We start from the raw sequence: 14779 nt of genomic DNA on the forward strand, positions 1-14779 counted from the left end.
CTGTCCTGTGCTCTGGAACTGAGAATGAGGAATCCAGTTATGAAAGAACAAGAAACCCCAACACTGAACTTGAGTTCAGTTAGGAAGATTTCAACAGAAAGTGGATATTAAAGGTAAAAACTGGAGAGGTTCAAGTGGGAAAGGATTAATTCAGAGAACTTCTTACGGAATAGGTAAAAGATCAACTTCCCAGTTGGATCAGAGGTGGATTTGAGGAGGAAAGTCACATGAAGACAAGTGATAAAGAGAACAGGTTGCTGTGATGCTGTTAAACAGACATGATGGTATTTCCTCATTAGAACAACTGTCCTGGTTTAAGTCACTGCTTGAAAATCTCTCGTTATCTCTAAATGAAGTGGGGGCTCTTTGCTTTATTTAGAGGTTTAGGATCCCACACAGCAGTTCCCTGCTGCCCCTGGCCAAGAGACTCCAGTTTCAAGTCACATTTCTCCAAGCTGTGCCAAGTGCACTTTTCAAGTGTAACTGGAAGTGGAACCAAGGAAGTCCAGGGTGACTCTCACATAAAATCATGGATTAAATGATCAATAGGTATCAGCACAGTACAGCCAGTTGCTGGTTATAGCCCTGAACAGGCAAAAGCTGATGTTGGAAGGGTTGCATGGACTGAAAGCTGAATATTGATCAGCATCTGCAGGGCAGAACTTGCTGAGGGGGGCCTTAGCAAGTTTGGAAAGTGCCACTGAATGATCCTGTTGTGCCTCTCCTCCAGGAGACTGCTGCAGCATGTAGAGATGCTCAGAGCTAATTGAGCAGTACTTTATCCCTCAAGCTGCCTCAGGATTTCTCTAAGACTCCTCACTCAGTGGGCAGATCTAATACCTTTACTTCCTAAAATACCTTACCCATGAATAATCCCACTGCAGTCCTGGAGCTCACGTGTGGGTTAACATGCTCCATGACACAAGGGACTGTGCCAGAATTTGGCACTTATTGATTGCTCTGTATCCAAAATTCTTGTTCAAGTAGCAGGACACATCTCTGATTTAATGTACCATAGCTTTTTTGTTGTCCCTGAGGACTTGCAAAGACACCAGTTAAGTGTTTCTTACCTTGATTTTATGCTGATTCTCTACACAGGACTCATCTACACTATGAGATGGCATCAAGGGCCAGAGCAGAGGCAAACCACCTCCTTCTGTATTCTTCTTCCTGGACTAATCTATAATGCTGAGCTGTTAAGATGGATACCAAATCTCCCAGTTATGATTTAATTAATTCACAAAGAGGCAAAAGTTAGGAGGGAGAAGAAACTAAAATTTAAAATATAGAGGTTTCAAGTGTTTTTTCATTAGAGGTATTTTCCAAGGCCACATTCACACTGCCCACCTGCATTAACACAAACCCCAGCCCATCTCTCCATGGCAAAACCTGCAGGGTGTCCCTCTGACCCCAGCACTGCTCTGCGGGCAGTAGCCTTGGCAGAATTCACAATATGAGGATTAAGTTGTGTAAGTGTGGCCCAGAGAATCTGAAAGAATGTTATTAAATGGAATGATCTATGGTGCAGAAGGTCAAATAAGAGTTTTCTCTAATTGTGAAACTATTTCAAGAGATTATTAAAAACTGCAGTCTTCTAAGTCAGAGACACATAATGCCTGGTTCATGTGCTGCTCCCAAAAGGTCTTCCAGACACTTCCAACCTTCATCAACAGTCAAAACGAATGTTTCTTTTGTTGTCTTGATTAAAACTTTCCATTTGCTTCCTCTGGGAGTCTGAAAGGGCCCATCTTTGCATGCCCAGCTCTGCCAAGGCTGGCAGCTGTGTCAGTGCTGCCAACAACTCCCTGAACCATGGCCCACAGTCCCGGCAGGACGACGGCCGGAGGCTCAGATCCAGCTCCGTGAGTTCCTTGAATGCTCCTAACCCTTGGCAGAAAACAGCCCAGCCTTCATCAGAGATGTTGTTATTATAACTCAAATCCAGCTTCTGCAATCTGGCTAAATGGCCATCTTGCCTCAGGGATGCTGCAAGAGATGACAGACACAAACACAACTAATAAATCCTGGTAACTGCTTTAAAAGCTTCTCAGAAAAGAGAATGGTATTTTAATACCTCATTTCAGCAGTCAAAGAACAAGATTTAACTCCTCAGCAACATAAAACCACTTGCTGCTGATCTCAGAAAGACAGTTTTATAACAGCTGAAGGAGTTTACAACACTTAAGGCACAGGCAGTTCAAAAGGAACAAAGTATTGAGTTGAAAGTGTGTGGCAACCTGAAAACCTTGGAGTGGGCTGGAAGGAGGTTACATCAAGTGGGTGATTGGAAGAGACAGACAGGCTTTACAAGGAGACTTGGAAAGAGGAAAGCAAAACTAGGTGAGGCTGACTGACTACAACAGCCACCTCTCACTGTGGGAAGGCCAAATATACCCTAAAGGAATCCTTAACATATGATTGGCAAAGGAGGCACCCATCAAGGGAGATGGTTTTTAAAGTCGAAAGTATTCAGGCTTCACCTCACCAGATTTCATATTCCAGGGCCTTACAGTTGTCACACGGAAGATATTGCCAATGTCAGACACTCAAACCCCTGAGTCAGGGCCACAGAATCACAAGGGTGAGTATAAAATTAGCAAGTTTTTTAAAAGAATCCTGGAATTTATTCTTTTATCAGTAAACAGGAAAAATTCCTGTTTTCCAGTATTTCATGGCAGCTGCTAAGAGGTGGGTGAAAACATTTCTGGTTTAATTCTCCCCCAGCAGTCTGACTCCAGAAACCCACCTAATGGATTGGGAGCTGGTAGTGCCTGTATTCCTGGCTGCCAGCACACACATTTTCTCTAAAGTACTGAGCTGTAAAACAGCATCCAAGCAAAATAAAACTCCTCAGAGACAGCTTTAAATATTCAATATAAAAAACAGATGCAAATCCTACATTTTCTAAATTATGCAATTTCAAAAAACCATTTGTATTAATACATAAAAGTGCTTAAAGATTCTTCTTTAGCCTTTTCAGCTTTTCCACTGGGCATGTCCTTTGTGGGAAAAATACTCCCATATTTTCCACGTTTTCATTTGATTTATGCAAAAATGTGCTCTGCCCATGGAACAAGCCCCTTCAGAATTGTGGTCTAAATGCCCTGGTTCCTTGAGTGCTGGTAAATACCGTGTTATACTTACTTAGAAGTGCCAAATCTTCAGCCACCAGGTTACAGCTGCTCAGTCTTAACACTTGAATCTCCGTTGCAAGCTTTAGTGCTCCCAAAAGCAGCTTTAGGTTCCCACCAACGCACTTATTCCAAGAAAGGTCTAATATCTCCAGTTCAGGAAGGTGAAGGGCAGCCTCAGCTGAAAAGATTAAGACCAGCAACTTCTGCTTACTAAGAGAAAACAACATGGCCTCAACAGACACCTCACCTGCAATTCACCCGTAAGTAGGATCCTAACAGCCTGATTGCTTGTGCTTAGAATGGATTCTTTTGTCCCAATAAAAGTCAGGCAAAAGAAAATAAGAAGGCTCACCCTATAGAATCTATCAGGGCTCTATGGAAAGGGTTTTTTTTTTTTGTCTTTCTATTCACATTACTGGCTTGGCCTTGCACTGAATTAAATTAATTTAACAGCTTGCTTTTAAACCATTTTATATCAATTTAAGACAGCGATTTTTTTTTGCTGTGAACTCACTATTTAAGGTGAGATCCTCTGTATCTTTTGACAGCTCTGATTTCCATGGTGCCACTCTTACATAACTGTAATGATATAAACATAATACTCTTTCTGCAAGGACCTCTGACCAGCTTCTGCTGGAGGCAGTCAAGTCTTACTCCAGGTTTAATGTCATGAGTAAACAGTACAAAATACAAGTGCACAAGACACAGTAATGGAGAGATCCCTCTGTACTAAGATTTCATGTGCCATATGGAACACCTATCAAAGGCCACTAATCCACAGAGATTTGCAATAAGTCGGCAAAAGAGGCTGAATTTACATATCCTGTGTTGTATTGGACTTTTCTTCATGGCTTTGCAATATCTTTTCCACCACTGCAGTCATTTCCTCCATTGGCCCATGCTGAACCCTACACCCCAGAAAGTTTCTACTGAAATTTTCACCTGCAGTGAGGTGAAAAACCCTCAGTCAAAATATTACCCTACTGAGTGAAGTGTAGCATCCAGACTGTGATTACAACATAACATAAAATCACGTTTTTCTTTTTTTCCCCAAAAATTAAGGTGTATATAAAAGTTCACTATCAGACAAAGGACTAAGAGAACTTCATCCCCTCAGATACAGTAAAGGAAGGAATACAATTCTCTTCCCTTACATCCTGGTCCCACAAAGCCCTGGTTTCATCACAGGCTTTTTCACTTGAGACCTGAGGTATCATGTAACTATGATCCTTGGAGTTCAGCCAAAGGAAAAGGGAATGCTTTGTCCTTCAGGGATACACAGAGAATGGGCACACTTCAAAGAAACATTCCTACCTAGTGATGAAAGGGACTCTTCACCTAAGCCACAATTGCTGATGTTCACAGATCTCAGCTTTGGTAAAAACCTGAGCCTGCCCAGAAGAGGATCTGATGAGAGTCCTACATTTTTATTCGAGGATAAATTCAGCTCTTGAAGACTGGAGAGTAAAGGTATCACCTGGGCTGCAAAAACATGAAATATTTATTAGACAGTCACTGATCCATAACAAATGTGTAGTTGTATATTTGCCTGACATAATTTCTTTTCTTTATAAATCCATCCACAAGTCAAGGCCAAGTTTTTACACTCAAGTTCATGGTGAGTAATGTTTTAGACCATAAATAGCCTTGTCATTTTCAGTAAAACTGTTTCAGAAGTAAAGTATTCCATACTATGTGGAAGGTTGTCAGAACAGGGCTTCCTGGAATTTTCTAGGTGAAGTAGGGAATTTCCAAATGTCCTCATTGCTAAATGAAATTTCTTTCTCTTAATGTTATTATTCTCTATTATAAAATACATTTAAAATAAATTGTGATTGATATTAGTAATACTGAATATTTCCTAAAGCTTCATCATCAAGTCTTCAAAATTATATTCATTGTCATGGAAAATAGGATGTGGGCAATATAGGCTTTGAGTCATGGGATTTTTTTGTTGATGTTAAGAGTTAAAAACCAGGTTATAACAGAGAGAAAAAAAAAACTGTCTCACAAATTGATTGGGGAATGTCTTTTTCTTCAAAATAGTGTTTATAATTACATCAATTCAACCTAGAGAAAGCACACAGCAGCAGCAATGCAAGATCTCCTAAAATCACCCTCTACTTGGTGTGCAGCTCACCAAGGGAGTTGTAGGCAGTTACATTTCCATGCACATACCCACCATGGATCCATCCAACTTACACCACTGGGGGAACTGTCCCTGGATATTTCCTAAATTTTTGATTCTCAAAAAAAGGCAGTGTTTGGTGGCAGTTCCCACATTCCCATTGTGGGTCTGAATCACAGCAGATTCAGGTCCTTAGTTCCACGTGGGATCAGACACTCTGAGATTTCCTCTTGTTCAGCAAAAAAACCCATTCCATATTGATCAAGAAAGCTCTCCCCTACAGTGCATTTTCAGAGCTGCCTAATGAAAAAAGGACTGAGATCAGCTCTTCCGCCAGGCAGAACCTCTTATGTCTTTGAATATTTTCAGAAGGCAAAACCAAGATCCTTAATGAGTTTCCTCAACATGTCCTTACACAAAGCAGTCATGTCCTCTTCTGTGACACAGCACTGGTGTAGATCAAGGACTTCCAGATTTTTCAAGCTGGCCAAATGAGCTGTTGAGGCTTTAAAGCCACCACCAATCTCTCTGTTACACGAGATGTCTAATTTCCTTAGCTCTGCAAGATACTGTAAAGCAGTGTCTGAAATGGAAAAAGGAACAAGCTGGTCACTGGCTGCCACAACAGCCCAGGTCAGGGCTTTGGCATCTCTTTACTTCAACGTCAAAGTTTGCACAAGGTATTGCAGGCAAAGCTCCTGGGCTAATCTTCAGTGTATAATCACAGCAGACACACAGTAATGCAGCAAAGCCTCCCTGTGCATGCAGCTCCATTCTTCTCTGGGAGAGCAGGTGAAGGTGAGGCCAGCTCATCCCCCACATCCAGTCAATCCTCAGCCTTTTGCAGAAATTACTGCTGGATGTGCTAATTGATGCCAGTTGTTTTGCCACCTCCACTAGGGAGAGACACAGATAACAAGCCCATTTCATGTGGCTTCACTGGACACCCTTTAAGTGATAATGGAGAATTTGGGTTTCCTTTGGAAAGCAGGATTAGCTTTTCAAAGTTTATCTGGCCTGTCTGTGTCCTTGTCTGTGTTCTGTCTGAGGAAAGAGGAAGCACGTCCCAGGAGCCACAGCCCTGAGATGTGTCTCAGATAAATGGTGTGGAGGGTGACTCTCTCCACTGACTTTCACAAGCTCGAGCTCAGGGCAGATAAATTCAGCTCCTGCTGAAAGGCCCTGTAGTCTTTTACCAATCTTCAGACAGCAAATAATGATTGCCCATTAATACTGCCAAGCCATCAGCAAAATCCCACCTCATTGCCTTTCTTAAATGGTTTTCAGATGTACAATTTATTCAGAATGAAAGTTTTCTGAACATAAAGTCTAACCTAAGCCCTGGAGGCTCTCTTGCTTTAATCCACACATGTGCAAGTTTAACTCTTTCAAGTCTGGCACATTTTTCAGATCCTGAGCAATAACCTTCATGCTGCAGCCAATGTTTTTGTTGATAGAGAGATCTAATACTTCGAGGTTTGGCATCACATTTAGAATTTCAGCTGGGTAAAAAAAAAAAAAAAAAAAAAAAAAAGAAGAAGAAAAGAAAAGAAAACTAGAATTAGTAATTGTGTAGAACACATACAGACGAACCCTAGAGAAATACAGCACCATGGTAAACAGGAAGACGTGACCAGGGTTTGCCTGTCAGCGTGGTTTAGACTTGCTAAGTTCCTGTTCTACCAAAACAACACAGTAAAATAAAAATTGGATAGGAATCATGAAAACCTGTTGTGAAAAACATTTAAAAAATAAAAAATAAAAGTGAAAAAATATAAGGAGTGTTAGAAAAATACCGAGGAATTAAAAACAAAAATGCAAAGAGAAAGAAAATTTTCTTATGAGAATATATAGGAATGTTTGCTACATATGGGGCTCCTCCTGCAGTGGAGATGAGAGCCATGGGGCTTCCCTTTGCTGAGCAAACACCTTTTAAAACACACAATGAGATAAAAAGACCACACAGGATTAAGCTGCTATGGTGAGAGGACAGAAGAGAAGGGTGGTCAGTGGTTGCCAACTCAGCCTAAATTCCTAATCCTCAGACCTTCTTTCCAATCCCATGGCTAATTACATATTCAGCTGCTTAATTTTAAGCAATTAGTGTTGAAAATTCTTCATTTTTTGCTGAAGGACTCAAAGGATCCAGAACAAAATGCATGATCTTTAGAAGAAAGTGCATGAGACCTCCACATCATAAATGCTGTTATAATGCAGAGCTTGAAATAAATTAACTTTTCACTAATATTGAGTTCAATACAGCCATTTTCTAAGTCAAATAAGCTCCATTTTTGTGAAGCCAGTCTCAGTCCAGCTCGATGAACACATACCAAGGGATTCTCCATCCTTTGCTGTCAGGTTACAGTCCGTAATTTTCAGACATTTTAATTTGCATCCTTCCTGAAGTTTTTTTGTCAGCAGTGATAGTTTTCCACCTATGTTACTGTTCCATGATAAATCCAGTTCTTCAAGCTGAGAAACAATTTCAAATGCCTCTCCTGCAACAGAAGTCTAGAATGATTAATTCTATGTATCAATTTCAGTGCAAACAAAAATACAGCTTTGGAATATATTAAAGAGGAAAGTTAGCTACTTAATACTCAAATTACTTTATGATTAATATCTTGCCAGGAAAATTGTTAAATAAATGAATTATTGCTTCTGCAGCAATGTTGTATAAAATCTCACATTGTCTAAGGGGCAACATAGATCACAAGTTATTGTCACAGTGCACACAAACCTGAAACTTATTCAGGTTACCAAACACTCATCAGGCTGTTTTGCCTTTGCTGGGACCAGAAAGTCCAGTCTAGAGGGAAATCAATATAAGTGACAAGTCTGAATTTACTGTCCTGTAGAGTTCTGCTCTGTTTTATTTGGGAAATTTCCAACATCCTCTGTACTGTGTCCACAGGTCATTTTGGAGAGAATGAAAGAATTCCTCTCACAGCTATTTCTAAAACATGAAAGTTTCATTTCTGGCAGGAATTTCTGACTCACTTCATAAGAAACCAAGATGAGCATTGTTTTGATTCAAACCAACTTTCCCATGATTTCAAGGCAGACAGAACTGACTTTTACTATATTCAGAAAAAAATCAGCCTTTTCAGGGCTTAACACACCTGCCAGTGTGAACTGTGTTAGTGCTTACTTGAAATACTAATATCCCACTGTAAAATCCAGCTTCCCAACTTCCTTTGTAGAGGAGGGAGGCAGAGCATATTTGCATAAATTCATTCTCAAAAAAGATCAATTAATCAGATCACATGCAAATGCAGTTTCAAAGTGCCATACATAATTTTTTGATCTAAAGTCTAGTAATTGAGAATTGTATTTTAATAGTAACATCCTTTCATGTCTGTGTGGTTTTCATGAATAATTTTTCACAAAAGATTTATAATAGAAAAATAATTATTTCCATAAGTGAATATCCGGGTTTGAGAGGAAAGGATACATCTTAAATTTTATTTTTGCATTTATTTTAAATGATTGCCTCAGTGTTGAATACTAAGTAATGCTCTACAGTTGAGAAGTGCAGCATAGCCTGTTTCTGTTTGACAGGAGGACTATAGATTTCCAGACACATCTTCCTCCCAGAAGATAAATAAAGGAATATAATTCCAGGAATGGTTTCCTATCCCCTCTCACAGTCAAGCTCTGAGCAGCCACATAGAATAGGTTGATGTTATGGTTATATTTCAGACATTGATTCTGAGCAGGATGTGCTGAGTCCACAAGAGGCTACATTTCTGCAGAGAGATATGGACAAGGTCACACAGCCAGGCTTGGCCTAAATACACACGTTGTTTTCAAAATCACAGGCAAAACGAATGCAAACTGACTGTTGCTATTCCACGTGTCAAGGGCATCACATTTTGACTGGAAATTCAAGTTCTGTGATCAATTTTGTGTGTGTCCCAGAAGAAGCTAAACTGAACTGGGAAGGAAACAGCACTGAAGAACCTGCCAGAATAAATCAATTGGAAAAATAACCAATAAAACTCAGACACAAAAAAACAACCAAAACCCAAATCTATGAGAAGGGTTTGAAAAATAATGAAATAAATTTGAAAAAATATTAGAAAATTAAATACAGATTTCACAGTCATCAGAAACAGAGCATATATTTTCACCAGCTTTTGTAGAGATACTTTTCCTACCCAAGAGATTGTATGACTCACTTTTGATCGACCACCATATATGTCATTTTACTTCTGAACCTTTCCTGGAAAAGGCTTGCTTATGACTGACATAAACAAACCCCAGCTATAAAACTCAGACCCATTTTAGAACTTACAAAATAAGTAGTAACTTTTATAATTCCTAATTGATTGTGTTTACCCTTATTTTAAATACAAACCATAGAACCACTCCAGAGTAAACTCCAGGCCCAGATGTGACTCTGTGCCAGAACCTGAGTGTGCAACACCACTTAAAAACCCTTACATCTCATGCTTTGCAGAAAGCAGGGTGCAGGAAAGAAGTAAGCAGAGTAATAAGCTTCTCCCAGGCTTGATAAAATATCAAGTCATAAAGCTCTGAGGCAGCACTTCTGGTTTTAAGTCTTCTCCCAAAAGACCATTGGTGTTTTCATGATGACCACTCACCTGTCCTGCAGCTCCAAGACCTAAGTTGATCCTATTTTGACTGACTCTGCTTCTAGGCAAAGAATAGTAATCCAAATTTAAAATATTCTTTCCCACAAATAGGACTGAATTCCATTCTGAGCGTGAAAGTTTCACACCCTGAGGAATTAACTCTGCAGAGCTACCTAAAGGTGTAAGGTCACCCATAAGCCCAAGTTTCTGCTGTTTCACAGCAGGAGTTTGCTTTGTCCAGTGTGGAAGCAGAAGGAGTAGGATGTAGGAAGAGATGAGATGGATTACATTAGCCTCAAGCTATCTGGAAGTAAATGTAAATGCAATCCTGTACCTAAGGAGATGACATCCTCAGCTGTCAGCCTGCAGTTGTTAAGTCGGAGGACTTTTAAGTGGTTCACATGATGAAGGTGGGCAGTGAGAGCTTTCAAAGTCCCTCCAACACAACCATTCCAGGACAGGCTGATCTCTTCCAGCTCTGGGAGAAACGGCAGTAGAGAAGCTGTAAGGAAAGAAAAGAAAAAGCTTTTCTGTTTGCATGTTTCTACACACCCTGGATATCAATACATCTTAATATTGAGATGTTTTCTGCAACCAATACAGAATTTTAAAGCCATAACCATTTGTACCTCACTGTTCTTATGTGTATGTTGAGTGTAAGGACATTCATCTGCTTCACAGACCTGGATAAGTTCTATGTTTATATATATTACATAATTAATATAATTTATTAATTAATATTCCTCAGGGGCCTGGAACCATTAGATGAAATGTTAATATGTCCTGTATAAAAGAAAGGGAAGAGAAAAGAGGAGAGGGAATAATAGAACAGGCAATTAAAAATTAAAGCAATACATCAATTAGTTGAATAAAATGTGCATTTACCCAGCTCTGTTATATCTGCTGCACTTAGTGCACAATTATTTAGATCCAGATTCTTGCTGTTGGGTTTCTTTCCCAGTTTCTCCATGAACTGGTTAAATCTCTGCTCACCAGATGGTGACTCTGCTTCAGAACTGAGATGTGAAAGTCCATCTGAGCAACAAAGAAATAAGGCCCTGGTTACCTCTGCTGATAAACACAAGGTGTAAAACCTGTCTGAGGCTGCCAGAGGAAGACTTTAGGAAATGAATTAAACCTGTCAATAAAGCTTGCTCTATTTTTCATCAGTGTGGACCAACAACCTGACTGATAGGATTACTATAGATCAAATCAGTACAAAGCTACTGCTGCATTTTCATACAACACCTGTGTAAGGTAGTTCCTGCTTTTCTGGGCTTTGCAAAGTAAAAAATTAGAGAAAATAGCAATGCACTCTCAGTAGCTGCCCTCTTATCATTTCCTCAAACTGACTCAGACCCCTTAGGACAAAGGATGGGGTTCTAAGCTTCACCTTCCATCTCTTTTTGAAAAATAGTTCCATTTTCTCTGAAGTGGTTGTAAAGAGTACTCTTGTGTGTGCAAAATAACATCCATAAGGGATTCCCGTTCCCTTCCCCTCCCAGTGCCATGAGATAGGAAACATCTGCTCCTGTTGTCTTCAGATTGCTTTAGCAGGACAGAGACCCATCTTAAATACAACAAGCCAAGCTACTGCTCAAAGCTTGGCTCTGAAACCAAAAAGGCTCTGGAACTCATGAGCTGACTTCAGCTCTGACTCTCACATTGTAGACCAAGAGAGAAGTCACCCAAAAGCTTTACCCTTGCTTAGCACCTATCAACATCCTTGATAATGTTCCAATCAGAAGTAAATCCTGGCTAGAAGATAAACTCTAGGCAGCAAATACAGGATTTTGGCTAGCAAGAAAACAGCTGATTTTCTATGAAATTAAAATATATACACATACATATGTGTTTGATTATTGTACCAGCATTACCTTCTACAGAGAGATCTTGCTTTTCACTCTGATCATCAGCTCCAGTATTGTTTGTTTCTGTTTCTTCAGTTTCCCTTCTGTCCTTGCCTTCAGATTTCCCGAAGTCAAAGCCTTTGAAGAATTGTTTGATGGCTGAGGGCTGCTCTTTCCTTTCTTCAGGAGCACACTTCTTTCCTTGGAACTGTTTTATAACAAAGTCAAATGGGGAACGCTTTGGGTTGTCCTCTTCATGTCTATCCTGGCAGTTCTGGTCATCTTTCAGGGGATCAGCAGACAGAATTAGATTTAGTAACGTTTACTCTTGCTTACCTTTTTTCATAGTGGCAGATGCACTGAGAATTTGCCACCATTGGCTCCATCCAACCATATATCATAGCCATGACACAAGTGTTCAAGAGCAAAGCACTTAAAATCACAAAAAGCTGAGCACTGTTTAAAATTTGGCATTAATGTGTGGTCACAACTGTATTCCTTAGAAATACAAAAATTATACAAACCACTGTACCTCAATGTACATGCACAGTTACAATCCTGCTTTCCCTGGCTGTGGTTTCCTGCTGTAGAAAGGCATTATTTTAAACAAAGAACATACCTGTCTTTTCCATGGGTACACCTGAGTATTCCTTTCACAGTTTTCAGTTTTTACAGCACTTTCAGGGTTTGTGAGATAGGTGAGCCATGACATGCAAACAAAACCTCACTCCTTTCCTTAATAGGAACTTTCCATACTGTTTTCTCTCACAAGTTTGTGTCTTCATCAGTTTGATAGCAGCAGCTCTGTACTAGTGGTTTGTGGGCTCTTTCTTGATGCCTCTATTCCTCTGTACTCTATCCCAAAATCTGCAGTTCCTGGGGCTGAGAAGTCCATTTAAATGCTCCGATCATGTCCCAGCTTAGATCGTTCTCAAGGAAGAAATCAGGAAGTGGCAGCAACCGCTCACAAACCACTGCATGGATTGTGAGACATGAGACAGCTGTTGTTAGAAGAGGCTGAGTCATCGCAGAGATCAGATTACAGGAGTACCTGAAGAAAAAGCTCCTTGTTTTCCCACCCCTTTTGTCCATACTGCTCAGCAATAGTGCCGGAGGCTGAGCAGAGCCCTGCTGTCAGCTGGATGTTGCACTGCTCAGTAAGAAAAAGGGAGGACGGACCCTCTTGATCATTTTAGGGCAACAGGAGACACAAAAGGAGAAGTCACAATCATCTTGTGGGCAACACCATGATACAACATTACAGTGCAATCATTGGACACACCTCAGATATATCTCAAACTCCAGTATACTTTTTCTTTGTCTGTCCTAAAGTCTGATTTCTTCAACGGTGAACACCACAATTTCTGTCTTAACCACTCGTGGCCACTTATGCTGAATCTCTTCAGCCTTAATAATCTTTCTCAGTCTATGAGGTCTTCCCTTTTGCAAGCTAAACCAGCCAAACTCTTCTTCCCTCATGCGCCAAACTCTCCATTTCCCTTATCATTTCCTGCTCACCTTTATATTGGTGCAATATAATTTCTACTTCCTTAAATACAAGGGACCATCCACAGATCTGTATACACTACAGACATATGCAAACTGGAGTGATTTTGGTGGGGAATGATAAAGCTGGCAAACAAAACCAAGCATTCCTTTGCAAGCAGCTGAGCAGGCACCAGCCTGAGGACAGGCTTGACTCAGTGTGAAACTAGACAAAGGATTCAGACGGGATGGAATGAGGCACAGGGTGCTGCAAGGAGTCAACAGGGTAAGGTGAGGGGAAGAAAAATTTAAAAGTGAACAACAGGAAAATCCTCTTTCCCAGGAGATATACCATCCTGAAAAATATTACAGCAGCTAGCAATGCACAAAACCACTGTGATCAACCATCTTTCTCTGTAGGAATGGAGGGCACACTTCTATTCCCAAACAGAAAGGATCTCCAAGGCTTTAGGGTTTTCTGACATCAGGAGTGGCTGTCCTGTCTCTGTTTTTGAAATCAGCTACAGACCTGTATCCACATCAAGAATTCGTGCTAATTCACGTGTCCAGGCATCTCAGCTATGCAGACAATGGAAAATCCCAGCATTTCTGTTGGTAAATAATTGAATTTGACAGTTCTTTGCTCATGCTGAACAACAGCGTGACTGGGAATGAAGCAGCCCGTGTTTGTGACCGTGTCCCAGACTCTCCTGGCCCAAGACTTCTCAGTACCCACTGCAGTTCAATGAGAACCTGGAATGGGAATATCTGATAATCTTTGATAATGTGAAACTGGAGAAATCCTTAAGCATGTTTAACACCAGTTACAGTGGTTAGGCTGGGCTAACTCACATGCTCTGACATCAGTATTTCGGGTGATGTGCTGCCAATTCAGTTCATTCACCACTTGAGGCTGTTGAATGACAGTGACAATACCCCAGGGCACTATGACAGCATCCCTGTAATCCATGAGAAGGGAAACACAGTGACCCGATCTCCTCTTCCTAAAATGCAAATCTTTACCTTTTTTTACATCAGCTATGAGGGAAGAGGTAACAACAGATTATCCACCCAAAAAAGCAGGATAAGGAGAGTGAGGTGGCTGCACTAGGCTGTAAACATGAGCAGCAGTTTGCAATAGGCCCAGGCTGTGCTGTGAACATGTGATAAATCACGACAGCCAGACCCAACTGTGCCCTGTGAGCTGCTCTGTCCATTTCCTCACTTTGAACAGGTGTCCTGCTCCTGCCTGGCAGAGCCCTGTGTCCCCTTCCTGCAGCACGTCATGGACAGCACAGGGCAGGTTTAGCTTTTGGAGTTTAAATATAATAGATGCCTTCTCCTCTCTATGCAGTTAAATGGCCTGTGACCATCTGCCGAGTGCTCAGTGTCACACTTGTTTATATCTACTCTTCCCTCTGTCTAGACCTGGGGCAAGGTTAGGAACAGAACCAATTTTGGAACAAAATAGTTTAAGTTGCATCCCACACAGCATCCATCAGGGAGAGATTAATGTGGATTTTTGTGCTTTGCCTCATTGTGACTCCTTAATCCGGCATATATTCCAAAGAAATAATGCCATTA

General features: G+C 40.7%; 1 protein-coding gene across 1 annotated transcript; it reads right to left on the minus strand.

The window, feature by feature from the left end:
* Positions 1–1387: 1387 nt before the first annotated feature.
* LRRC31 (leucine rich repeat containing 31) lies at positions 1388–12628 on the minus strand. Its single transcript, XM_066326436.1, has 10 exons — positions 12330–12628; positions 11729–11992; positions 10746–10895; positions 10195–10362; positions 7593–7760; positions 6597–6764; positions 5678–5845; positions 4449–4616; positions 3145–3312; positions 1388–1986 (listed from the first exon to the last, which is right to left on the minus strand). Exons 1-10 carry the CDS (start codon positions 12340–12342, stop codon positions 1667–1669), a joined length of 1755 nt encoding a protein of 584 aa, XP_066182533.1. The 5' UTR covers positions 12343–12628; the 3' UTR covers positions 1388–1666.
* Positions 12629–14779: the final 2151 nt, after the last annotated feature.

This window comes from Sylvia atricapilla, chromosome 10 (genome assembly GCF_009819655.1).
Source record: "Sylvia atricapilla isolate bSylAtr1 chromosome 10, bSylAtr1.pri, whole genome shotgun sequence".
Taxonomy (NCBI): Eukaryota; Metazoa; Chordata; class Aves; order Passeriformes; family Sylviidae; genus Sylvia; species Sylvia atricapilla.